The 25,339-nt window shown below is 68.3% G+C and overlaps 1 protein-coding gene across 1 annotated transcript; it reads right to left on the reverse strand.

The window, feature by feature from the left end:
• Positions 1–1,399: 1,399 nt before the first annotated feature.
• Positions 1,400–23,183, reverse strand: KCNQ4 (potassium voltage-gated channel subfamily Q member 4). The gene is made up of 15 exons (XM_067311761.1): positions 22,945–23,183; positions 11,817–11,907; positions 10,847–10,973; positions 10,468–10,643; positions 10,249–10,374; positions 10,026–10,163; positions 9,792–9,887; positions 9,261–9,349; positions 7,924–8,079; positions 6,266–6,310; positions 4,334–4,551; positions 4,091–4,193; positions 3,744–3,875; positions 3,486–3,621; positions 1,400–3,266 (listed from the first exon to the last, which is right to left on the reverse strand). The coding sequence occupies exons 1-15, from the start codon at positions 23,181–23,183 to the stop codon at positions 3,048–3,050; spliced, it is 2,091 nt and encodes a 696-aa protein (XP_067167862.1). The 3' UTR covers positions 1,400–3,047.
• Between the last annotated feature and the right edge of the window lie 2,156 nt (positions 23,184–25,339).

A 25,339-nucleotide genomic window follows, 5' to 3' on the forward strand; every position in this document is an offset into this window, starting at 1 on the left:
TGCACGCGGCGGGCTGGCACGCACGCCCGGCCCTGTTGTCGTGCCCGCCAGCTCGCCGCCGCCGCCGTGCCGGCAAACCGCCGCTGCGCCGGTGCAGGGAGACGGCCCTGGTGCCTTTTGGGGGCCGCAGAGGGCGCAGGTGCAATGCAGAGCCATGCAAAACACCCCGACCCCAGCGGGTCGTCCTGCTGGTGGGGACGAGATGCTCGGTGCACCCCGTGCAGCAGCAGGGCCATGCGTGGGCTCATGGGGGCCTGCCAAACTGCAGCGCCGCATGGTGCTGCCGCCCCGCGAGGTGCAGGAGAGCCTGGGCTGGGAGGGAGCAGACCCCGTGGCAAAGGAGGAGCCCATGCAGACAGGGAGCCTGCGGCAGGGCGAGGACCCCACTCCCGCAGAGAGGCATGGCTCCAAACCGGAGCCAAACCCACGCCGGGAGAGCAAGCAACCCCACAGCTTTCTCGCCGATCTTTTCTGCCATTCGGAGGAGCAGAACGGAGGCGAAAGCAATGCAACGCCCTGGCCGGCCCGGGAGAGCTCTTGTTTGCGTAGGGTTTTCCTGGTTGTGCCGAGTCCTGGCTCCCCCTTCAAAGCCTCTGCTTCAAAGCCACCCCGGTCCACACGCTAGCTGGACACGCGCTGCGAGGAGCGGCCGAGGCTCCCCGGGGATCGCTGCTCCGCGGGCTGCGCGCTCCAGAGGCACCGGCCGGTGGGGCCCCCAGGCTCCCAGTCCCTGCAAAGCCCCCGCGGGACCCTCGGCCAAGGGCAGCTTCGGTCTGGGGGCTGGGGGAGGAAGGAGCTGGCCCGCGAGGCACTTGGCACGGTCCAGCGCTCCTGGATGAGCCAGGAACATGTTTGCTGGCGAGACACAGCCCGGAAACGCAGGGGAACGACCTGCAAAGAGCCCCAGCTTCCTCCCAAGCCAGCGCCGCGTCGGGGCAGCCAGGGAAAGGGGCTCCCTCCCGGCCTCTCCGTCCCTCCCGGCCGGCCCCGCGCTGGGCTCGGGGACATGCTGTGTCCATGGGGTGTCCATGCACAGGGCAGGGACGGAGGATTTGCTGCCCGGGAGGGGTCACACCATGCTTCCCGGTGCAGCCTGCCAGCCCTGCTCCTCCCGGGCCCCAAATGCACTGCATGGGCCCATCTGTAGTGGCATCAGGCCTGCTGCCTCCAGGCACAAGATGCCACTAAACCGGGGGACAGTGAGGCGAGGCGAGGCGAGGCGAGGCGGACCCCTGGGCCCTGCGTTCGGGGGGTGGCTATGTCTCCCGGCGAGGGAGGCAGCAGGAACGGCGGCAGGACGCCTGGGTCCTCTCGCAGCGCCGGCTCGGCCGCTGGGCTGGAGTGCCACCTCCCGGGGGAGCGGGGAGACAAACACCACGCAGGCAGGCAGCCTCTACTTCAAATTTTAATGAAACAAATAAGTTAATAAGTTAATAAAGTGAGGTAACTACCGCTGGCTGGGGCGGTCTGCGGGGACCAGCCAGCCCCGGGGAGGAGTCCTACGAGTTAGTCGCCGTGCGCGCCTGTGCGGGCAAAGCTGTCGCATGCACCCTCGCCCCGCGGGCAGGCGTCCCGCCGCGCACCCGTGGCACGGCCACCCGGCCGACCTGCCGTGTGCCCACGGCGCCGCTGTCCCGCCGCGCACCCGCGGCACGGCCACCGGGACGGGCGCTCCCAGGGCGAGGGGAGCGGGCCGGGGCGGGTGGGGGGGGGTCTGTGCGGAGACGCGTGCACGAGCAGGCGGGAGGCTGCGAGTGGCTCTGGCAGGGCCCGCGCTGGCCGCATGCACAAGCAAGGCAAGAAGAACAAGCGGGATGGGGGGCAGCCCCTGGCCGGCTCCTCCGCCGGGCACGGGGGGCATTGGAAAGGGGGGGGGGGGCTGGAAATCCTGCGAGCCCTGGGGCCCCTGGCCACACAGGAGCAGGAAACAGCCCCAGCCCTGGGCAAACTTTGGCACTACCGTGATCGTTGCTCTCCCCAGCCATGCAGGGAACGAAACCAGCCCTGGGGATTCCCAGCGGCAAAGAGGAGCAGGGCAGGGAGGGAGCTGCGGTGGCTCTGCTGCGACCAGCGTGCAAGGAGGCACGGGAAGCCCGGCTGGGAGACACCAGGGAGGGACGCTCCTCGGGGACCACCCTCCCCATCGCCTGCGTCTGCAGCCCCACGGCTCCCACCACCTCCGGCCACCCGGCCCCGGCAGCTCAGCAGCTGGGTCCCCGGAGCAGCCAGGTCCCCGGAGCAGCCGGGCTCGGCTGTGTGCGCCGCAAAGGCAGCAGGGCCACGAGGGAGAGCTCCAGCCCTGCGTGCTGGTGGGGAGATGCTTATTGCCTATGTCCCCACGGGCTGCTCTTCCCGGGGGTGTTGCATATTCAGACATTGTTGCATATACATATATATATATATACATATCCTATATATATATTGCCTTGGGAGCATGCACGGGCAGGCAGAAGGCTCTGCTGTGCTTCTAGAGGTACAGAGCTGCAGCCCTGCGAGCAGGGCAAGAGAAAACCCAGGCAGAGGAGGGCGAGGGGGGACAGAGTCCCCCAAACTCCCTGATCCGGGGCAGGCCCTGGCCACTGCCGTGGCTGGGAGCTACGCAGATAAAACCGCATTCAGTCGGGTCGCAACGCCCCTGCTCAGCACCGGCACCCAAAGGGCGATCCAGCCTTGCATAGCTGTCAGCGGCCTCCGGCTCGGCTCCCGGAGGGCTGGGGATGGAGGTGGGTCTCGGTGTGTTTGAAGCCCCGGCCGGGGGCTCTCCTCCCTCCGGGAAGGGCAGGAGCGTTGCAGGAGCATGGTCCGAGCGCAGAGCGGCACCTCGGAGCTCCTGCCCCGTGCCCAGACTGGGCGCCTTGGCTGCAGCCGGCTCCTGGATGGGCGACACGGGCAATTCGCCCGCGAAGGAAGACGCATTTCAAGTAAAACTGAGAAAGACCCGGCAGAGGAGGCCGGCCGACGCAGGCACTGCTCCCCGGCCCCTCGGCACGGCTCTCCCGGCCCGCAGCTGGTGGTGGCCGCGGCACCCTGCCCTGCCGCCTCCCTGCTCAGTCCATGTTGGCGCTGGCCGACCTGGAGATGTTCAGGGTCTGGGCAGAGACCGAGATGTCCTCGTGGTCCACGGGGCTGTGGTAGTCGGAGGTGATGTCGGGCTCGCAGCGGGGCGCCTGCATGGCGGCCAGGCTGAAGGAGTTCGTGGAGCCCTTGCGGAGGCACTGGGAGTAGAGGCCGAGCAACAAGTCCAGTTTGTGCTCGATGGACTGCACCTGCGAGGGCGGCGGGGTGAGCGGGGCGGGCGCCCCAGCGGCGCGGGGCACCTGGGCACGGCCAGCTCCCCACGGCCCCGTCCTGGCCACGGCCCCCCCCCCGCAGCCGGCGAGAGGACCCAGGAGTCCGGGCTCATCCTTGCTGCCCCAGCCCAAGGGAAGGTGAGAATATGCCAGACCGAAGACCCCCCCCAGGCACCCCATGCGTCCCCTCCTCACCTGCCGCTCCACCTTGACCACCCGGCCCATCATGCTGAGCTCGTCCACCAGCTCCGGCTCCAGCGCCGGCTTCTCCACCTTCTCCCGGGCCTTCTTGTCCGCAGCCGGGGCTCCCCTGCCCACTATCTGGTCCACCCTGGCACCGAGCAGGGAGGCAAGGGACATGGCCCATCAATCTTGACCGGCCAGAGGGCACGGGGATGGGGAGGAGCAGTGGGAGCCCAGAGCCCCCCCGTCACCGCTGGAGGGGCAGCTCACCGTGTCTGCAGGCTCTTGATCCTGCCCAGCATGTCCAGGTGGCCGGCCGAGTACTGCTCGATGACGTCCTTGACGTCGTAGGGCCGCAAGGTCTCCTTGAACTTCCTCTTGGCCACCAGGAACTTCAGGATCCTGTGGGACACCTGGGATAGCTGGAGGAGCTTCACCCCCACGGAGCATCGCTGCTCCTCTCCCCCAGCTCCGCCACCTCCGTGGCCTTGCTGGACACATCTGCTCGTCTCTGAGCACGAAGGGAGCCCTGGGCAGGGCTGCGGAGGGCCAGTCTCCAGGGAGGGCTGGGGGACCACGAGCGAGGAGCTGGGGGATGTGGGATGGGACACTCTCACCTGACGGCCCGGATGAGGGTCTTCACCGCTGGCATGACATCCTCGGCGGTCAGGTCGCACTGGGAGCTCTTCTCCTCGCCGCTGTCCTCGGGCGGGCAGTCGGCTGTGAGTGCGAGAGCGGGCGCTGGGCAGAGGATGCGGGATGCCGATGCCACCGCCCGGCATGCAGGGATGCTGCTCCTGGCACGGCAGCACGGCCGGTTGAGCCCCGGCGCCCTCACCCCACCGCTTCCCGGGACTCACCCTCCGCTGGGAGCCGGGGTTTGAGCCGCAGAGACGCCCGGAAGCGGGTCCGGTCGTTGAAGCTCCAGCTCTTCTGCACCTTGGTGGGGCTGGCGGCCTCGGGGACGTCCTCGGTGCTGGGCGAGCGGCGCAGCGGCGGCCCCAGCTGCTGCCTGCCCCGGCTGCCCTGCCGCTGCGGGTTGGTCAGGCGGATGCGGTCCTTGATGCCCATCTTGTTGCTGCGAGGGAGGAAGGACGGGCAGCGTCGGAGGCAGGCGGGTGCCCTGGGGTGGGGGTGGGGGGCACAGGCACGGGGCAGCCGGGGGCGCGGGCAGGAGCGATCCCGGCCACGGGCACACACACTGCCTGCCACAGCGTGGGCGAGGACGTCTTTGGGGTTAAACACAACTTTTTCCAAGAGAAAAGAAAGGAAGAGACGGACAGACAGCAGACAGACAGCTACAGCGGCTGGGAAGGACCCGCAGCAGAGCCCGTGGCAGCCAGGAGGAAAACTGCCTGGGCAGCACCAGCCCCGCGCAGAACGGCCCTGCTCCGGCCCCAGCTCCGCTGGGATGGAGCATCCTGGAGCACTCGCCCTGGCCCCCGCCATCCTCCTCCTCGCAGCCCCCTCCAGCCCCGGGGCCGCCTCCACTCTGGCCAAAACGCTCAGCACCGCTTTGGTGCCAAGCCACGCTCCGCTTGTTCGTTAGCTAAACGGGGCCTAATGCAAACTCTGCTCCGGCAGGATGGAGCCAGCTGGCCCTTATCCAGCCCTTCCAGGTGCTCTGCTCCTGAAACCAGCCCCTCCGCTGTGCACGGGGAGAACAGCAGACATCGTTTACGTAGGACCTACACAAAAGCACCGTCCGGTGCTGCCTCTTGCCGGCGGCGGGCTCACAAGCACGTCCCGGGACCCGCGGGGAGGCCGAGCAGGCAGGCGCCAGCCTTGTCCCCGCGCCGCAGGGCCCCGCGTGCGGAGCAAGCCAAAGCCGCGGGGGACTCGCAGCAAAGCGCCGGGCACGCAGGGAAAGAGCAGTCGGCCGAGGCCACCGGTGCCCTGGAAGGGACGGCGCCAGGATGCATGGTGTTTCGGGGAGCCCCCGCGTCCCTGCGCCCCGCAAGGCTCCACAACGGGACAGCGGGGGGGCCCGGGGCTGCGCAGGGTTGCAGCAGAGGCAGCAGGAAAGCACGGCGTTTGGGGAGCTTCCTCGGTTTCTCCAGCCGGGAGCGGCTCTGGTTTCCAGCGTATCCATGTGCGCTTTGCCGACGAGCGGGGCAGCAGGCAGCCGAGCCATGCGTGGCCGTGCCGGAGGACGGCGTGGCTCCTCGGCAGGGGGGAACCGCGGCCACCCCAGGGTTTATCCAAGCGCCTCAGCTTGCAGCTGGCACCGCTCGGGAAGCCCAGCACTTCCCAGGGCCCCGGCTCAGCCACGCCGCCCAGGCGAGCAGCGGGGAGGGAGAAACCGAGGCATGGAGGGAGTCGGGCCGGGACCGCGGGGGCGAGCCGGCCCCCAGCCCACGTCAGGGCCCGGAGAAGGAACCACGCTTTGGCCTCCCTCCGGCCCGGGCGCCCCCGTCGCAGCCGGCTCCGCGGGGCAGCCCCGGATGCAGCGCCGAGCACCATGCGCGCCGGCCCGGGGCCGTGGCGCCCGGATCGCGATACCTCCGTCTCCAGGGGGCCCGGATCCGCAAGAGGCTCCGCTTACCACTAAAGACCTGGCTAGAGGAGCAGGGCAGAGACACGGAGAGAAAGAGAGAGCATTAGCCGGGGGGGGGCTCCGCACGCGGAGCAGAGCAGAGCAGAGCGGGCGCCGTGTCACGCACCGCTGCCGCCGTGTCCCCGACCGCCCGGACCCCAGCGCCCGCTCCGCTGCAGAGGCAAGAGCGGTTTGTGTAGGTCCTACATAAACGCCGACGTCTGCCCATCACGGGTCGCCCGGCGGGCAGCGTTACCTGAGGCGTAAGCACTTGTGGGGCTGCGCGTCCTCCTCCTTCCAGCTTCCGGGCGGAGGGGGGGCGGTTGGGGGCATGGAGGGAGGGAGGGAGGGAGGGAGGCGAGCGGGAGAGGGGGAGGAGAAAGACAAGATGAAAATGTTATGAGAGGAGATGCTGGCCCAGGGGACGGCAGGGACGGTCCCTCTCGCCGTCTCCCAGCCCCGTCCCACGGCCGGGCCGGGTGGACGGAGGAGCGGGAGACCTCGCAGCAATGCGGGAGGGATGGAGCCGCCCCGGGCTCGTGGTCCCCTCGGGGCTGAGCCACCGGGGCGGCCCCGGCTCCGCGCCGGCAAGGCGGCATCCCGGCAGCCCTCGTGGAGACCCTTCTCTGATGGATGCCGCAGGGGAAACTGAGGCCTGAGGCCGTGGAGGAGTGGAGCTCCCTCGCCCCACCTAGCCCTGGGCACACACCGGGTCTCCCAGACGCTCTGCAGCAGGAGCGGGACTGGAGCAGCGCCCGCGAGCTGACGCCGCCGGCAGAATTGCAGCCCGGCACGGACGTGCCAAAGCGTCTCATCTCCTCTCCGTGGGATCCGGGCTGGCTCAGCCTCGCTGCAGCTCTGTGCCCAGCACCTTGCCGCGGTGCTCCCAGGCGTGGGTGCTGGAAATCCACTTCTGGTCGTGGGAAACACCTTCCTGGATGGGCTTCTCCACCCTGCCTCCTCTCCAGGGCCCCGCTGTGGGCTGGGCACAGACCATCATTTCTCCTTCTTCAGGGCATCGCCCCACTGGGATTAGCGCAGGGAAGAATTCCCCGCGGGATCTTCCTGGACCGAGTGCCGCACATGCTGGCCGGACGAGCCTTAGGGTTTTCCAGCTGCAGCTCCCAGCCATGGGCAAGGCAGGGGCTGGGGTGCTCCTTGCTCCGCTCTGCCGCACGGACACGCAGGTCCCAGCTACCTCCGGGCCTTCAGCGGGGCTGGTGCACGTTTGCTTTCAGCCTCGTGCATGCTCGGCTCGCCTCGTGCACGCTCGGTTTGCCTCGTGCACGCTCAGTTTGCCTCGTGCACGCTCAGTTTGCCTCGTGCACATTTGGTTTGCTTCGTGCACACCCAGTTTGCCTCGTGCACACTCGGTTCACCTCGTGCACGCTCAGCTCGCCTCTGCGAAACACCCCAGGGCCATGCCTACACCAGAAGCAGAGCGAGGTGGAGCTGAACCTTTCAAGAAGCTTCCCGAAGTCATGGATGGTCCAGAGCATCATTGAGGGAGCAGCAGAGGACCCAGCCCGGGCGCCGCATCCCTGTTTTGGTGGCCCCGAGGACACCGGAGCGGAGCAGAGCTGATGGGCTGTGATGCGACGCCAGGGACGGCACGGACGAGCAGGTCCGTCCGCGAGGACCGAGCCTGCGCCCTCCGGAGCTACGGACCAGGAGCGCCGCCTGCCTGCACCGTCTAAGCAGCCCGCGAGGCTCACGGGCGGCACGCGCAGCCCTCTGCCACAGCCCTGCTTTGGCAAGCAGCCCCTGGGCTGCTCCTCGGGACTCCCTGCCCCGGGAGCCGGCAGCGGCGGCGATGCGGCAGGGCCGGGAGGCTGCCGCCCCAGGCACACAGACACACACGAGCGCAGCAGGGACAGGAGGGACAACGCGGCACCGTGGCGGGCTGCACCCTACCTTTCCCCTGCACAAGCGGCGGGGCTGATGCTTTTCTGGCCAGAGGTGAAGGACTGATAAGGCGGTGGGGCTCCGTCAGGCCATTTTTTCACCTCTGAATTCCTAATTCCTCCGTTGCGGACTCGGTGCAAATGCTCAAAGATTAGGACCAGCTCTCTGAGGTTGGGGTCAAATAAAAACATGGAGAAATTAAACCTTCCAAAGCAAACAAGATGAGCAAACCAAGGCTGAGCAGAGCCGGGTCCTCCTCTGTGCAGACCAAAGCAAAAACAGGGCAAAATAAGAAGCAAAACCAGAACAAATCCTTTCTTTCAAAAGACAGTTTCTTAACAGTGCTGAGCAGCAGGGCAAGGACCGATCTGCAGCCCAGGGGCCCCGGCACGGCCCCGTCCTCCCTCGCACCGGGCGGAGGAGCCCGAGCGGCCAGGCAGGGGGGAGCGCAGATCCTGGCAGGAATCACACCTGGCCCCATCCCAGCTGCCTGCTGCAGAGCGCGGCGGGCTGGGGGACCGGGCGGCTGCGTGGCAGGATGCATCGCCGCACCGCTGCTGCCGGCAATCAGAGGGACTTGTTCCCCACGCTGTTAAGAATCCTGTCTTTTGGGGGAAAAAAAAATTAAGATTAAAACAAAACAATAACTTTTGTCATTGCAACGAAAAAGCGGTGGCAGAAGGCAAAGGTGAAGGCAGCGGGGCAGGGGCCTCGCGCGTGGGGCGGGCAGCAACCACAGCGCGGGCTGCGGCGAGCTCAGCGCCGCCGGGGCGGGCACGAGGTGACGGGAGCACGGGGGGCGTCCAGAAACGCGTCGGGGTCCTCGATTCACCGCAGCAGCCATTTCCCGCAGGTCCAGGGCAGAGAGCGCTCCGGGGACCTGGCGCTCCCCGCCGGACCCCGTCCGCCCTCCCTCTGCCCCCGTGTCCCGCTCGCGGGTCTGTCGCTCCGGGAGCCTCGGAGGCGGCTCGCTGCGGCTCCGGCCGCAAGCAGCAGCACTGTCCTCGTCCACGGCATGGGCTGTTGGATGAAGGTTACGGACGGGGAGAGGGAGGGATGGGATGGATGGGCTCAACGGTCTGGGGGGGATGATGATGATGGAGGAGGAAGTCAGGCATTTCGGCAGCCGCCGCGCTGGGGCTCCGGCATCCCGGGCCGTGCAGACCCAAGCCCCGAGGCGAGGCTGAGGAAGGCCGTGCGTGCTCCTCATCCTCGCGGCCCCACGAGCCCTCTGCATGTCCGCGGGGCCCCGGGCAGCAGCCGCTGGCGGGGCAGGAGCCCCCCCGGCCGCGTGGGCGCCCCGGGCGCCCCCCCGCAGCCCTCGCCCCGCGCCGCGCCGTGCCTACCTGAAGGAGGGCAGGAGGCTGTCGTAGTAGCACCACGTGGCCGTCAGGTACGCCCGGGCGCCGTCCGTCGAGTAGAGGCGCCAGGCAGCCTGGGCGAGGGCGAGAGCCCCGGCGTCAGCCCGCGCCGGCCGCCCTCCCCTCCGAGAGCCCCGCGCCGCCGGCACGGCCGAGCCCCCCGGGGACCCCTCCGGCTCTGGGAGCGGGCAGAGACGCAGCGGGGTGCTGCAAACACGGGGCTGGGTGCTGCTCAGCGCTGGTGCACACCCAGGGCGCTGCTGGTTGTGCCGGGGAAGCCGGCAGGGAGCGCGTGGGGCCGGCAGCTCCCCTTCGCCCCCGGGCTCGGAGCGAGGGGGACAAGGCAGAGCCACCTCTCCGGCCACGACGGGTGGAGACCGGCCCAAAGGAGCCGACCGCTGTGTTCGGGGCCGGTCCTTCCCGTGGCATGGGGACTGCGGGGACCACGGGGACCGGCGCGGGGACCGCGGAGCCGCGGGAAGAGAGACGGGGCAGGACGCGCCGGCCCGGCGGTACCTGGATGAGATTCGCCGCTGGCGTCCGTCTCTTCTCAAAGTGCTTCTGCCGATGCTGCTCCTGCACTTTGAGGGCGAAGCCAGAGCCCAGGATGCCCTGGGGACGGAGGGGACGGGGGTCTGCGGGCGCCGGACGGACCGGGGGACCCTCCCGCCCCGGGGGAGGATTTTGCCCCTTCTCCCCCCCCCATTTCCCCCCGGCAGCGCGGGAGCCCCGTCCCCGCGCCCCACTCACGGCAGGCAGCGCGAAGAAGGAGATGCCGAGGAGGGCGAAGCCGGCCGCCAGCATCCGGCCCAGCCACGTCTGGGGCGTCTTGTCCCCGTAGCCGATGGTGGTGAGGGTGATCTGCGGGGGCAGAGAGCAGGGGGAGGCCTGGAGGGAGCCCCCCGCCCGCCGGCGCCAGCCCGCCCTCCTCGCCCCCGCCGGGGGCCGGGGGGGCCGCGGCGGCCCCACGTACCGTGCCCCACCACAGGGAATCGGCGTAGGTGGCGAACTGCGCGTTGGCGTCCTTCTCGGCCAGGTAGACGAGGAAGGAGGAGAAGATGAGGATGAGGAAGCCGATGTACCAGGCTGTGATGAGCTCCTGCCGGGGCGGCGGGGTTGGGGAGGGGGCGGTGAGGGCGGCCGCGCCGGCGGGACCCCCGTCCCCGCGCCGGGCCCCCCCACCAGCCCTCACCTTGCTGTGAGCATAGACGACGGAGCCCAGCAGCTTCCAGGTGCCGCCGCGGCGGTCCATGCGCACCATGCGCAGGATCTGCAGGAAGCGCATGCTGCGCAGCGCCGACGTGGCGAAGATGTTGCCCTGGGTGCCAGCGGCGATGACGGCCACCGAGGCGATGAAGACGATGAAATCTGGGGTGGGGGGAGGGCGGCGAGGGTCAAGGCGGGGGGAACGTGTGATGAGGTCTCCCCTGTGCTCAGCCCCACTGGGTGCTCTGCACCCAGCGCCCCTGGGACCCCTTGCAGCGGGGTCCATGCGCAGCGTCATCCATTGGGCGACACTGGAAGTCCCCAAATTCACGGAGAGCCCGTGCCGCCCCCCAGCCCCGCGGTACCTATCACGCAGAAGGGTTTCCTGGCAAAGCGGAAACGGCCCCTCCAGCCGCGGTAGCGGCAGCAGCAGCCGGCCGCCCAGACACGGATGATGTACTCCATGCCGAACACCACGATCATGACGAACTCCTGCCGGGGGGGAGAGAGACGGGACAGCGGGACGGATAAGCGGGGCAGGCAGGGGCAGCGGGGCCGAGCGGGGCATGCTGGCAAGGCGGGCGGCGTTGAGGGGTGCAGCGAGAGCCCAAAGCAAACCCTGGTGCCGCGGGGCGGCCGGGCCGGCGAGAGAGGTGCCCGGGGCGTCGAGGCTGCCTGCGCAGCCCGGCCTGCCTACCTGTGCCAAGCTCAAATATAGCTGGGTCCTTTTCCTCCTCCGTCAGCATTGTCCTCCTGCCTCGCGCGCAAACAAGCCCCCGTTCTGCTTACGCGCGGGAAAGTCACAAGGACCTTCCCAAATTAGTCTCCATCACTCGGGAGAACTCCAGCGTCAGCCGTTTCTGACAGTTTGGGGGAAAGTTGCCTTTTTTAGACCCTCCTGCCCTGCCTTTTCCAGCGGTTGGGGCCTCTGCACGCCGCAGAGGTCCGGCTGCAGTGACGGGGCCCCAGCGAAGCCCAGCGCGAGCCACGGGGACGGAGGCGCGCAAGGACCAGGGAGACAGGAGCAGCAAGGCCACGGTGCACGCTTCTCCCTAAAGCACCCGACAGGCCAGCATCATTAACAGCAATAATTACTTGCAAATTAAGTGATTAAGTGAGGGGTGGGGATGGGGTTAGACCCATGGGTTTTGTTGACCTCGGTCAGGCCTGGTAGGGCACAATGTGGGGACAACAAGTCCAAGCAACAGAAAAGCTGGAACTCAGAGCGCTCCTTAGGTGCATCCTTAGACAAAGCGATCTGGGCTCAGTACCGGCTCTCGTGTCCAGCCAGCGCTACCCAAGCCCGGAAGCGAGCTCTGCACAGCCCTGGCTTACCAGGATGAACAGGCACTGGTTGGACAGCTTCTGATGCTCCTGGATGGTGGAGAAGACGGAGAGCACCAGGCAGCTGAAGACGAGGAGGAATCTGCAACGAGAGCAGCCGCCGCGGGTGAGCGGGGCCAGGCGGCTCCCTCCGGCCCCCGCGCGGGCTTCGGGGCTGGCTGGCGGCGGCCGAGCGCTGGCGGCCGGCCCGGAGCCAGCCGAGACGTTCCCGGCCGAGGCTGAGCCACCGGGGACGCGGTTTGCCCCTAGATGGTGGCATGGAGCAATTCGGGAGCCCACGAGCAGCTGCCCGGGGGTGCCAAACCAGGCTGTGGCCGCCCTCCCGGAGACATCCCATCCCCGTTGGGACACCAAGGGACACCCCCTCTGGGGCAAATACCCCCCCCAGGGGCAAATACCCCCCCAGGCAGCTTGGATGCATCCGAGCCTCCTCCAAGCCCGCCAGGTGCTCCCAGACCCTTCAGCAGCCAGCACACCCAAGCCTATGCCAGACCCCTCTGTTCACCTGTGCATCCCTACGGCACATCCCGCTGCTTCCCCTCCCGGGACGGGACCTCTCCCTGGCCTTGGGGACAGCACCCCACGCTCCCGGGCACGAAGGGACGGTCACTCCCGTTGAACAGCCAGGCATGAGCGCCGCCAAGCCGCGGGCATCCGGTGGCAGGACCTGCTCCCACACACCCACCGGCCTCCCAGCCCGGCCGAGGCAGCGCAGCCCCTCGCTCCCCGCCGAGAGCAAACTCCAGCAGACAGTCGTCTCCTGGCTCCGGGAAGCGCTCGGAGCTGGGCCGGGCCTTTAAATATTTAATACCCAGGAAGACACTGCAGGGCTCCTCGGGGGAGCGCGGCGGGCGCGGGGCAGCCCCTGCGTGCTGCGTTAGCGCGGGCACGGAGAGGGCACAGAGAGGGGCCAGGGATGGGGATGTCGCTCTTACTGCATCCCACCGCGCGGGCAGGGCTGCTGCTGGGGACGGGGGACCGGACCCGCTCCCGGCATCGCTGCACACCCCAGGGACCTGCCATCCTGTGGGGACACGGGGCTGCTCGGGGACAGCCTGGATCAGGCCAGACCCCAGGGAAGAGTTAACAGGGAGCTGCTCTGAGGCCGCTTGTCCTGGAGCGTGGGGTTAAGACAAAAGGGGCTTTGGCCCATTTAAAATAAGAAGAAGGGGGGGGGAAAAATAGACTTGGGAGCTGAACAAATGAAACTCTCCAAAAATACATTTTTTCCCCTGATCCAGCGATTCTAAATATGGAAAGCGGAGGGCTTGTGCCACCAGCCCACGTGACGGCGTGCAAAGGGCCATCGCTCGGCGGGAGCCGGCTTGCGTAACGGCGCAGGGGGGTCCGGGCGCTCGCCGGGGCCGGGGCGCCGAGCCGGAGCGGGCAGCACCCGGGCGCCAGGGCTGCTGCGGCACCCAGAGCCCGCGGCGCGGCCGGGGTGGCTACAGCCGGGACCCCGTCCCCGAGCCGGCGGGTGCCCATCCCACAGCATCCTCCCAATGTGGGAAAAAACAGGGAACGGTGCTAAAGATAGCGCGGGGGCTCGGCGCGGCCCCGGCGCTGCCGGCAGCGCCGCGGGCTGCTCGACGCCGGCTCGGCAGCGCTTCCTCGTCTCCTTTTGCTGCTGACTCGGGGCTTTTGAGCCGAATCGGCTGCAGCGAGCGGCTGCGGGGTCTGAAACCAGAGCCGCTGGCCTGCTCCCGCACGGCTCCGCAGCCACTTCGGGAGCACCCGGCCCCGGGCCGGGCACTGAGCCGTGGGGGCCGATCCCCTTCCCCGAAAGCACTGCAAGGAGAAATTGGAGACGGGGGTATCGATGGCAAAGAAAGGCAAGGAAACGGAGGAAGGGCTGGATGCAGAGCGAGGGGACGGGACGGGCTGGAGCAAGGAGCCCCGTGCAGGAACGGAGCGGCTCACCGCCAGCCCCCGCTCGGAGCCACCTCGCCCCGGCCCCGGCAGGCCACGCGCACCTCCATCTCAACAGCTGGGGAAACTGAGGCACGAAGGAGGGCAGCCCCTTGCCGCTGGCTTCCAGCACGGAGGGGCTGGGCACTCCCCTATCCGCAAGGCCAAAGCCTGGAGCCAATTTCTTCTCCCGCTGAATTATTAATGAAGCCCCTTTCCTTCCACACAGCGTTTTTCTGCCGTTAACTCCTTCGGGCGCCGGGAGCCGCAGGGCAGCAGCCGGGCTGGCAGCGCGGCGGAGCCCCAGGGAGGGGAAATCGGAGCGGGTCCGCCGGCTCCCGGCCACGCTCGGTTGGCTCGAGGCGGGAGACGAGGTTTGGCTAAGTGGCCGACGACAGAGCCTCTCCGCTTTGTGCATCATCAGCAATAAAGATTACACAACCAGGATTTAGCAGGCAATTACACGGGCAGCGAAGCACAAAGCGGGAGCGAAGGCAGAAATCTTGCAGCGTGCGAAGATTTGTGCTTGCGCCCAGCCCGGGCAGCGGGGAGGCGCGAGGGAGGGGGGCGCCCGCTCGGCGGGGACGGCAGCCGGGCGCGCTGCGGCAGCCGGCGCCGGAGGGGACGGGGAAGGAGCAGCCCCGCCGCTGCCCAGCTCCCCCGCACCATGCACCGGGCTTTTCCCAGCAAGCGCTGTCCCTGCTCCCGTTGGTGCCACCGGCCGGCAGCCCCCCCGCGCGCCCCCAGGCAACCGAGCCGCGTGCGCACAGAGCCGTGCAGAGCGCGGCCCCGGCGCGGGGATTTGGCAGAGGACGCTGGCGGCGGAGCTGGGAAAGAAACTTTCTGGGAACACATCACCTGCTTGGAATTAACTTGCAAAGCCCGGGCGAACACAGCCCGTCCCGGCTCCCGGGAGCGCCTAAGCCGCTTAGGGAAGGGTTCAGGTGCTCGCAGGCGGGAGAGGCGCCCGCCTCGCTCCCCGCGCCGCCCCGCAGTGCTGCTCTCAGCAACTCCGCTGCGCCGCTGCGGGCTCGGCCCAGCCATCCATCAAACGCCGGCAGCGCGGAGCCCGCCGCTCCCCCTCCCCTTGCACCGGGCAGCAGCTTCTCCGAATGCTCTTTGCAGCCGCCGAGCAGGACCAAAAGGAAAAAAATAAAGGAGCGCGGGTGCTCCTGAGGGTTAATTTGCAGGAAGGCAAAGGGCCCTCGCCCTGCAGCGGCGATGCTGCGAGGGACGGGTGGGCAGGGCTGCGGGATGCAGCTCCCGGACGCAGGGGCTGGCGGGCGAAAGCAAGGGATGCCCGGAGGCGTGCTCCCAGCGTGCTCCTGCCAGCCCGCATCCTCCCGGAGCCCACGCGAACCGCGGCGTCCCCCTCCCCGTGGAGGCTCCTCGCCACCTCCCTGGCACCACCGACCCCCCCGGCATCCTGGGGGCGTCGGGAGAGGGCAGGACTCGGCGCTTCCAGTGCCTCTCCCTCCCCCAAAAGCAAGGCTCGTCTGCAGGAGCGCTCCTCCCTCCCTGCCCCCAAATAATAATTAACGCCCGGCGGGGGGCCCCGGTTGCAGCAGGCAGCTCTCCTCCCATTAATCTTCATTAGGGCGGCTTTCGCCATATGCTGCCCGTCTGCACAGGTCGTGCCGGCAGCGCGGTTTCGGCACGCAGGGCCGGCACAGGTGAGCCGGGGAAAGCAAAGCTGCTGAGGTCAGGGCAAGCGAGGGCACCGCAGCGGCGCTGAGCCGGGCGAGCGGGCTTCTCCGGCAGCGCTCGGGGACCCTCCCGGCGCAGGCGCTGCCCCGTGCCCCGGGATGGCGCGTGCAAGCGGCCGGGGATCAGCGAGCGCGAGGCCGGGGCGCTGCGCCCCGGAGGGGCTGGCTGAGACCCGACGGCTTCGTTACGCTGCTGTGAAGAAACCCCGAGCCAGGGGCGCAGGCAGCGTCACGGAGCCTCGCGCTGGCAGCAACTCAGCGGAAGGAAAATACCACGCGCCGTAGTATAAACAGCTCGGCAATGCGAGAGAGAGCGCGCAAGCGGCCCTTGGCGAACGGCACGGCTTCTTCTCCGAGCGCGGCGCCGAGCAGCCCGCGGGACGGCCCGCCGGAGGACGGGCTGCCGGGACCCCCGCGGCTCCGCGCCCCAAGATCCTCCGCATGCACAAGCCCCCCGAGGGCTGCAGCGGGATGCTCCGCTCTCCGGCCCCCCCAGCCCACCTGGTCCGGCTCCCCTGTGCACCGAGCCCCCTCCGCAGCTGTATAAACAGCGTGTCCTATAAATCCACCGTCCCTCGCTCCGGCAGCCTTTTAGGAGAGGCGGAGAAGGAGGCCTGTCTGCTCGGGAGGATATAAATAATCGGCGGCGCAGCAGCCTGTTTGCACCCCGTAACCATGGCAGGGCGGCTGCCTTGTTTGCCCGGCTCCGCGCCGCGCTCCCGCCCCGCGGGCACCAGCCCCAGCACAGCCCCGCACCGAGGGCAGCGCGGGAGCCGCCACGAGGCCGTGCTGCCGCCGGGGCTTTGCCGAGAGCGGGGCCACCGGGCAGGCTGCATCCAGCTTGGATGAGCCCTGCAGGGGCACCTGGGGGTCCCCGGCCGCAGGGCCAAAATTGCACCGTGAGCAACAAACTGGGGAGGGGGGGGCAACACTTTGCCCTTCCCCGGCACGCGGTGGCTCCAGCCACGAAGGCAGAGGGGAGCTGCGATGAGCCCTGCCAGGGGCTTTGGTGCAGCACGTCCCTGCCTCGGCCGTGCTGCTGCCTCCTTTGCAAGCACCTTGCAGCGAGCGGGGGGCAAGCAGACGCGGGGCTCGCTGCAGCGAGCAGGGCGCAAGCGGGCGCAAGGTTGCTGCAGCGAGCAGGGCACAAGCGGGCACGGGGTTCGCCCCACCGCTTTCCTGAGGAAGCCGCTCTCGTCGCGCTCCGTTTTAAAGAGCAGCACAAAAGTGCGAAGCATTTGCCCGCAGCCACCCGGGACGTCAGTAACAGAAGCCAGGAGCCCGGCGGTGGCGCTCGGCCAGCCCCGGCATCGCCCGTGCGCCCTGCGAGGCTCGCGGAGGGCAGCTGGCTCCGCGTCGCGGCAGCGTAAGCCTGGGTTCGCTCCACCGACAGCTGCAAACTCGATCACCCCGGGACAGCGCTCGGAGCCCAGCCTCCGGAGCATTTATCGCAGCGGTTGGGAGAGTAAAGCCGTCGCGCCGAGGACACCGCTCGGAGCCTCGCCGGGGCCGCCGTCATCCCTGGGTCCCGTGGGGCTGAGCCCCCTCCTTGCTCTCGCAGCCCCGCTGCGGCTCTGCCGAGCTCGAAGGGGACAAGCACAGGGGCAGGACAGGACCGGGGTGGTTGCAACGTCCTGCGCCGCCGGCCGCAAATGGGGCTGTGAGCGAGGAGCCCGTCCGCAGGCTGCTCCCGGAGACGGTGCCGGGGAGGGCGAGAGGCACCCGGGGTGCAGCCCCCAGCAGCGCCCGCGGCAGGGACCCGGTGGCCCCCGTCCACCCGTCCGCCCCGCCAGCAGCGCCAGCTCTGGATGCTGCTCGACGCCGCGTTTCCCTGCCTTTGCATACAGGCAAAGGCGGCCAGGCGTGACGTTGCAGCACGGCAGCCTCCCAGGGCACCCGCGGGAGAGAGGAAAAAGGAAAAGAACAACAGCAAAACCCCAGGCGAAGGGCTCGGCGCGCGGCCGGTCCTCGCTCAAGCCTGGCTCGAGCTGTGCGCGCAGCCCCAAGCCCCGGCGTCGCCCGCCGCCGCCCCCGGCGCCCCCAGGCCGGGCCGGCCCCGAGCCGGCCCCGAGCGCCCCGCACCCTGGCAGGGGTGAACGGTCACAAGGCTCCTGCGGGACGGTGCCAAGACGTTAGCGCGGAGCAGCTGAGATAGTTTTGCTCTTGAATCATCTGGCAAGCAGCTGACTTGAGGGGGGAAAATAAAAAAAAAAGAAAAATACAAGGCATGTTTTCAGGCTCGCTTCCCCGCACCCGGCGGGTCGCGCGCCCTGCAAGGGGGATCGGGGCCGTCCCGACCCTCTGGTGCAACGGGAGATGTCCGGGCACGGGGGGCCTTTGGGGCGCAGGGACAAAAAGCCCAAGCGCATTGCACATGGGGCAGAAGAGCCCACACGGAGCGGAGGCCGGTCCTGGCGCCGGCTCAGCCCCTCTCCTTCCCCTCGCCTCGGGAAATCACCGCTTTGGGGGATAAACAGCAAAAGCCTCGCGGCAGTGGCGGAGCACCGGGCCGGGAACTGGCCCCGCTCCCATGCCGGGTACCGAATCTGCACGTGGCGCCTGGGCCGGAGAGGGGGGAGCTCCCGTGGGAGCAGCAAGAGGGGAGGGGAAAAAAAAAAAGAGAAAAGAAAAATCAATGCATGGTTTCACGTTGCGCCGTAGTCGCTTAATTTTATGCCCCGGCGACACCGCGTCAGGCTCGGGAAACTGCTGCGCCGGCTTCTCTTGTCACGGGCGTTTTCCCCCCAGACGCAGCTCCCGCTTCAGGCTCAGGCAAGGTGAGTGGGGCCGGTGCCTGGGAGCAGGGGGACGCCGTCGCCCCAGGGCGGCCAGCAGGCACCGTGCCCGCGATCACCGGCCCCTCGGGCCGCACTCGCTCTCGGTGAGACACCCTTCGCACGGACACGATTCCCGGCTGGAGAGAGCCCCAGCCTCGCGGTCCCATCTTATTTTGACCACCCCGACGCAGCGCTGGGGATAGGGAGCGTTTTCATCCTCCTCCCCCAAATACAAGACACTTTGCAAAATGCCGGCAGACTGGGGACGAGCAGGGTCCCTCCAAGGCGAGAGCAACAGCAGGTTAAAACACGTTTAAAACGAGGAGTCCTTGCGAGGCAGAGGCGATGCAACAACTTCCCTGCCAGCCCGCGGGCCCTGAATCGCGGCGCTCCAGCCCCGTCAAACAGCCCCCGGCGGGTTCGCGGAGAACCGCGCTCGCGGCAACGGGCCCAGCCGCGGCGCCCGCACGCTAAGTGGTGGTTGGTGCTTCCGCGGGCATTAACCAGCGGTCTCATCGCCGGCGCCTCGGGGGAAGAGCTGCTGCAGCTGCAGCCGCCGAGGGAGGCCGGGATCGCCTGCCAAGCGTCCGCCAGAGCCCCGGGAGAGCCGCCGCTCCGCGTGCCCCGCGCCAAGTACCGCGCCTGGAGCCGGCCGCTGCGGCTGCCCTGCGCCCTTCCTCTCGCCCGCGCCGTGCCGCAGCCCCACGGCCCTCCCGAGCTCTAGGCACGGAGGAGACTCGAACAGGAGGGTTGCAACCGCAAACGCGTCGACCCGGCTGCAGCCGGGCACAGGGAGCAGCTTGGGCTGCAGGGGGCTGCGCTTCGGGCAGGGGGGTGCAGCGCTGTTAGTGGTGCTGCTGGTCCGGTCTTCCCCAGTTTGCTCCAGGTCAACTTGTTCTTTATTAAAATGCCCCTCTGGGACACGGAAATGTGCTGAGCCGAGTTCCTGGTGCATCCCGCAGTTTCATAACCACCCATACAAGATCCCAGATACCGGCTCCCTCCCGAGCAGCAATACCAGGGGCGAGCGGTCGGGTGCAGAGCCAGGCCGGGAGGTGCGGGGCCAGCGGGCGCTGGCGGGTGGGGAGGGGTCCCGCCGGGCTGCCGTGCTCGCGGGAAACCGCCTCGCTGGGGGCCCTGCTTCGCTCGGCAAGCGCCCCACGGCTGCAGCGGCGCTCGCGTGGGATGCACCAGCGAGCCCCGCTGCAGCGACGAGCCGGGAAGGGCAGCGAGAACACGGAGACCTTTCCAGCCCCGCTCTTGCGATGGAAAACCCCAGCGAGCAATAAGCAGCTACTTGCACGAGACCTGCGCCCTGCTTGCCCAGGGCTGCGCTGGCTTTTAACTAAGGCTGCTTGAACCGCGGTGCGGCAGGGAGCAAGACAGGCTGCAGGGGGAAGGAAACTGCCCGTCTCTAGCGGCGGGGAAAGCGAGGTTCCCCACGGGTCCAGCTGGGTGCCACGGCTCCCGGCCCCAGCGTCCTCCCCGGGACTGGGCAGAGGTGGCTGGAAGCACGAAAACCTGCAGCGGCCGTGCTGGTGACCGGGAATATCACTCATTCGTGCACTGTAAGAGGCATGAGCCGGGCACGAGAACAGCCTTCCAGTTTGCTTAAGAGCCGGAAATTTAAAAAGGAAGTTTTTATTTGCCATCTGGCTCTAAAGCCTTTAGGTTAACGCTCTGGTCACACTCCCAGATTTTCTCTGTAAGCTCCAAGGTGAGAAACTCATTCAAAGAAGGAAAAGCAGAGCCGGGCACTCACGGCCCTGGGCACCGGGCCGGGCACCGGGCTGCCGCGGGAGCAGCCCGCTTTCGCGCTGGCCGGCACCTGCGAGCACAGGAGCAGGTAGCCGCAGCCGGGCACCTCGGCAAGGCGCTGCAGGGCCGGCGCCTGCGGCAAAGCCATCCCGCCAGGCAGCACGGCCCCGGCCGGCCTGAGGCAGGCGCTCGGGGCGGGATGCCCTTTGGGATCAAATTGCCAGCAGAAAGAGACGGAGCTTGTCCGATAGACGGTATCGGCTCAGCCCTGCTAGGTGCTCCCAGGCGTTAAAGTGCTCGAGGGAGGGAAGGGCTTTGCTTCTCTGCGGCATTTCCATTTTAGCAGTTTCCAGCCCTGTCTGGGAGGCGGCTGCTCGGGGGAGGCAGCGCCCAGGCTAAGTCAGAGGACGGGTCCTGCGACCAGCTCTGCCCCGACATCCGTGCCTCAGTCTCCCTGCCGATAAGGGGGGATGGCACCTTCCTCCTCTTCTGTTTAAAACCCAATCCTCAGCTATTCAGGCACGCAAATCATTCCCGAGACCTTCAATACACAGCACTGCAACAGCTCACGAGCTCCCACCTGTCACCTTGGGAGAGAAAAACTTTGAACAAGACAGAAAAGAGCAGCATTTCCAGGAAAAGCTTTACGAAGAGACATCTGCACCGTGCGCTGGCTACAGCGCCTTCCCCCTGGGCTTTCGGAGGGTCACCAGCACGACCGACTGCCCTTCCGCGTACCTCATCCGTAAAACCAAATGAGCAAACGAACAGAGCGCCCTCCCCATCCCGCTAAACGCTTAAGATGTTTTGCTCCCGCTATCGACTCAGCTCACGGCCCCGGAGAGGAGCTGCCCGCGGAGCTGGGTGGCCGCAGGCACCGGAGCCGGTTTCGCACCCCCTGCGAGGGACCCGCTTGCTCTGGTGGATGCACTTGTTGTGCATCGAGGGGGAGAACCGGTGGAAACCCTGCCCGAGCGCACGCACCTCTTGGCCATCGGGGGAGAAGCGCAGAGGATCTCTCTTTCAAAGCCCGGCAAGCACCCATATAATAAAGCCTGACCCTCCCTCCCTTACCAGGGGGTTTCGGCTGCCATCATTAATTCCTTGCAGGAAAGTCTCTTTCGAGGGCAGCATTTGCAGCATATATATTTATTTTCTAAGCATGCTGCGGCGGTGCCAGCAGGCATTACAAATGGCCCCGTAGCGCCTCTCTCAGCTCCCCAGGGAGCTCAGGTGCCCTGGCACCGAGTGACAAATTCAGCCTGCCGTCGCAATGTGCTAACTTCGGCAAGACCCACTTTCCTTCCTCTTAACGAGCTGCGGCACGCGCACCCCGCAAAGGGTCCTGCGCCGCGCGGGCAGCGAGAGGAGGCGGCAGTTCGGACCCGCTCCTCGGCCGCTAACGAGGCCGGCATGTCTCAGAGCCGTCTGGCCCCCGGTCGGGCCGCGGTGCTGCTCAGCCGGCAGAGCCGGCCCAGCCGCACCGCATGGGAGGCCGCAGCAAGCCAGCCCCGGCCCCTCACCCCGGTCCTGCCAGCACAGAGAGCCGACGCCGTCCTGGCAGCGTCCTGGGCACCAGCACGCGGAAGGGATGGTTCAGAGCTCAGGGTTAAGAGCGGCCGCAACCCAGGAACGGGCACAGTTCTCGGGGCAAAACGGGGCCACAGCGGCCGCCAGCCAGCTCGCGCCTTGTTAAAGGCTGTAGGAAGACCCATTCGCCGTGCTCCCCCCGTCCCGCTGGGCACGGCTCCGGGGATGCTACAGCCTGACACTGTTATGGGGGTCCAAGGGGACAGGTCCCCTGTCCCATCCAGACCTGTCCTCCAGGCACTGCTGTCCATCCCCCCTTCAGGGAGCTCCTGTTTTTGGGGCTCCCCATGGGCTCGGAGATGCCCCAGCCTGGGGGCCCCAGGTGTGCGGCACTGCCACCCCTGCGGGGACCGGGAGGGAAGCGGTGCTACCTGCTGCCCAGTCCACAGCCCTGCCGCCCCAAGGGATTATCTATCCACAGCACTTCCAGCCAGGAGCGCGCTCATCCCCTCTCCCGCTTGAGGAGGAGGAGGAGGAGAGGAGTTTGCAAGCCAGCCTTCACGCAGGGCACAGACCCGCTCCCACCTCATCCCACTCTGTGCGAGGGCGGGCGGCGCTCCCTGCACCAGGACCCCGCTGTGCCAAGAGTCGCCCTGCGCCCCGGACACCTGCTCTCCCGTCCGCAGGCTTCCTGCTCGCTCCGAGCATCCCTGCAGCCCCTGGAGCTGGCGGAGGCACCGCTCAGAGGCAGGACGGGAGGCAAAAGTGCTCGTTTTCTGTGGCTAAATCCTGCGGCAGAAACTGGTGCCCCTAAAAATACCTCCTGCTGGAGAGCCGCACAGCGCAGAGGCCCTGCTCCCTCTTTTGTTTTGCAAAATTGCTCTTTTCTTCTTTTTCTGCTGAATCCGAGAAACGCCTCGGCACAGAGCCGTTAGCTCACCTCGCCTGCCCCGCGAGCGCTCCTCGTCCCGGGCAGCAGGGCGCCGCCGGCCCGTGCACGTACCGGCCCGCTCCCTCCCCGGTCCCCGCTGATAAATCGCCCCGTCGCCTGCCACCGAGCCGGGGAACGGCGCTTCCTCGCCGCGGGCGCCCGCGGCACATGCGCTCCGCCGCCGAGCGGGCCCGGGGGGGCTGCGGCCGGCGCCGCCCCCGCAGCCGAAGGGGCGGCGGGCGGCGGGGGGCAGCGGCGCACGGCCGGACCGCCGCCGCTCGGGGGGGGGAAACTTGCGGGGCAGAGCCGGCGCGGGGAGGCTCCGGGTCCGCGCCCCGGGCCGCGGCTCCGCCGGCGCTGCCCGGGGCCGGGGCCGCAAAGGCGGCGGCGGCGGCACCGAGCGCCGCCCGAGCCGCGACGGCGCGGCCGCCCCCCGCTCCCGGTGCCGCTCCCGGTGCCGCTCCCGGTGCCGGTGGCCGTCCCGCCGCGCCCGCCGCAGCGGTACTCACATGAAGACGTGGTAGACGAAGGCCCAGCCGCGGGGCCGCTCCAGCACGTTGTAGAGGCAGTTCTGGAGGCGGCGGCGGCAGCAGCGCGGCGGCGCGGCGGGGCGCGCGGCGGCGGCGGCGGCGGCCCCGGGGCGCGGCGCCCCCAGCAGCCCGCGGCGGCCGCACCGGGGGGCCCCGCCGAGCCGCTCCGCGCCCGCGCCCTCGGTGCGCACCGCCGTCAGCGCCGCCGCCCCGGCCATGGCGCGCCGCCGCGCTCAGGGCGCCCCGGGGGCCGCCGCCGCCCGCATGGCCCCGCCGCCGGGGGGGGGGGGGGGGGGCCGCGCCGCCCGCTCGACGGCGGCTCGGTGCCGGTGCGCTCGCCCTGCCCTGCCCTGCCCTGCCCCGCCGCGGGGCCGTCGCCCGAGCAGCCCGCGCGGCTCCCCGGTGCCACCTGCCTTTAGCTGGCCGCCGCCGCCGCCGGGCCCTCCCCCGCCGGGGCCGGCCCGCCCCGCCGTACCTGGCCCCCGCCCCCGGGGCCGCCCGGGACGCCACGGGAGGCGGGGGGGAGGGGGGGGATTCCGGCGGGGGGGCCCGCGGTGCCGCCAGCCCCGCCGCCACCGCCTCCCCCGGGCAAAGGGGCGGCCTGGCTCTGCCCCCACCGCGGCGGGGCGGGGGGGATGGACCCCCCCCCCCCAAGAGTCGCTGGTGACCCCCTGCTGCCCGCAGCACCGGGCACGGAGCAGCCTGGAAGGGAGCATCCCGAGCCACCAGGCACAGAGCATCCCAAACCACAGGCCATGGAGCATCCCAGGCTGACCGGCAGCAAGCGCCCTGAGCCGTGGGGCACGGATCATCCCGAGCCATGGGGCATGGAGCATCCCGAGCCATGGGGCGTGGAGCATCCTGAGCCATGGGCACGGAGCATCCCAGGATCCAGCATCGCAGGCCACCCAGCAGCAAGCATCCTGGGCTAGCTGGCCTGGAGCATCCCAGGCCCGAGCAGGGGAGCAGACAGCCTGTGGGCTGCACCATCCCGCTGTTCCTCTCCTTTGCTGTGGGCCCAGGAGCTGCCGGAGGTGCAGAGCTTTAGAGGGACACCAAATACGTACCAGGAGGGACGCTGCATTGCTTGGGGAAGAAAGGGCACGTCCTCCCCCTCCAGGCCACGAGCCCTGCCAGGCCCACGCGGACCAGGGCCCTGCAGCAGGCACCGCTCAACCCGCTGCCACGGGTCACCTGAGCCCCCCTGGACCCCGGGGCTGAGCTTTGAGCTCCAGCTGTGGTCGTGATGGGTTTATTCCTCAGCCAACGCTCACAGATATTTGCTCATCCACCTCAGCCCCCCCCAGCTCCACGGCCACAACCTCCCACTAACCGATAGGGAAACTGAGGCACGCTGCTGGGAATCCCCTTTCCCGAGCAGGCCGGGTGGATGCAGAAGGTGTCCAGCCCCAGCGGTAACCGTGCACCCTCCACACCTTTGCAGAGCCCAGGCTCTCCTTGCAGGGGTGCCCTGGGGCCTATGTTCTTGGAGAGGAGAACAAATTAAAGGCTGAGGTCAGTGAATTATTTAGCATGGTGGTTGGAGCTCCTGGCACCAGTACAGGCCTTAATGAGCGCTGGGGTATTTGGTAGGTGCTCTGGAAATGCACACAATAAATACACAAATAACTAACCGAGCCCCTGACGGATGAATGACATCAGGAGTGCCGCAGTCCCTCACGGCCTGCCCGGGAGGATCTGGCTGGGCAGGCAGGGACAGTGCAGGCAAAATATTTTCCAGGAGAAGAGGACAGGGTGGATTTGTGCAGCCCCTGGTGCAGCACAGAGCAAGTGCCTTGAAAAATCGAGGCACAGAGCGGCGCGGGGGAAAAGGTGCTGCTGGGAAGCACCGCCAAGAGTCAGCATGCAAATCCCATTCCCTGGCCACCTGAGGACACCTCTCCCTGCAGCCGCCGCTCCTGAAACCGCCATGCAAAGACCCTGCGGCAGCGATACAGACACCGACATACATATGTCAGCGTAGACTGAAATCATGTAAATCATAACCAAATCGCTCCCAGCGTCCTCTCTTCTGTGCTCTCCCTTCAGATCCAACTCCTACGGCTCCTCCCCAAAGCTATGATCCGAGGGGATGCAACGGCCCAAGCGCTGCTCCGGGCTCCGCTCCCGCGGTGTGCGCCAGCCGAGCGCGATGCCGTTGCACAGGACAGGGCTGCCGGTGCCGCCAGGTTGGCAGCCCGCTCCCGGGCACCAAGGTCCCTGCAATGAGACTTTCTTCCTCCGGAGCAGACGCTCCGGCTGGGGCTGCGCTGCTGAGGTTGGCGCAGCCTGACCTTGGTAGAGCTGCCGTTTCGTTCAGCGCATTTACCCCGTTCGCCAGGCTTAGGTTTCACGTGGCGATTGATTAAAGCCT

This window comes from Apteryx mantelli, chromosome 27 (assembly GCF_036417845.1).
Source record: "Apteryx mantelli isolate bAptMan1 chromosome 27, bAptMan1.hap1, whole genome shotgun sequence".
Classification (NCBI taxonomy): Eukaryota; Metazoa; Chordata; class Aves; order Apterygiformes; family Apterygidae; genus Apteryx; species Apteryx mantelli.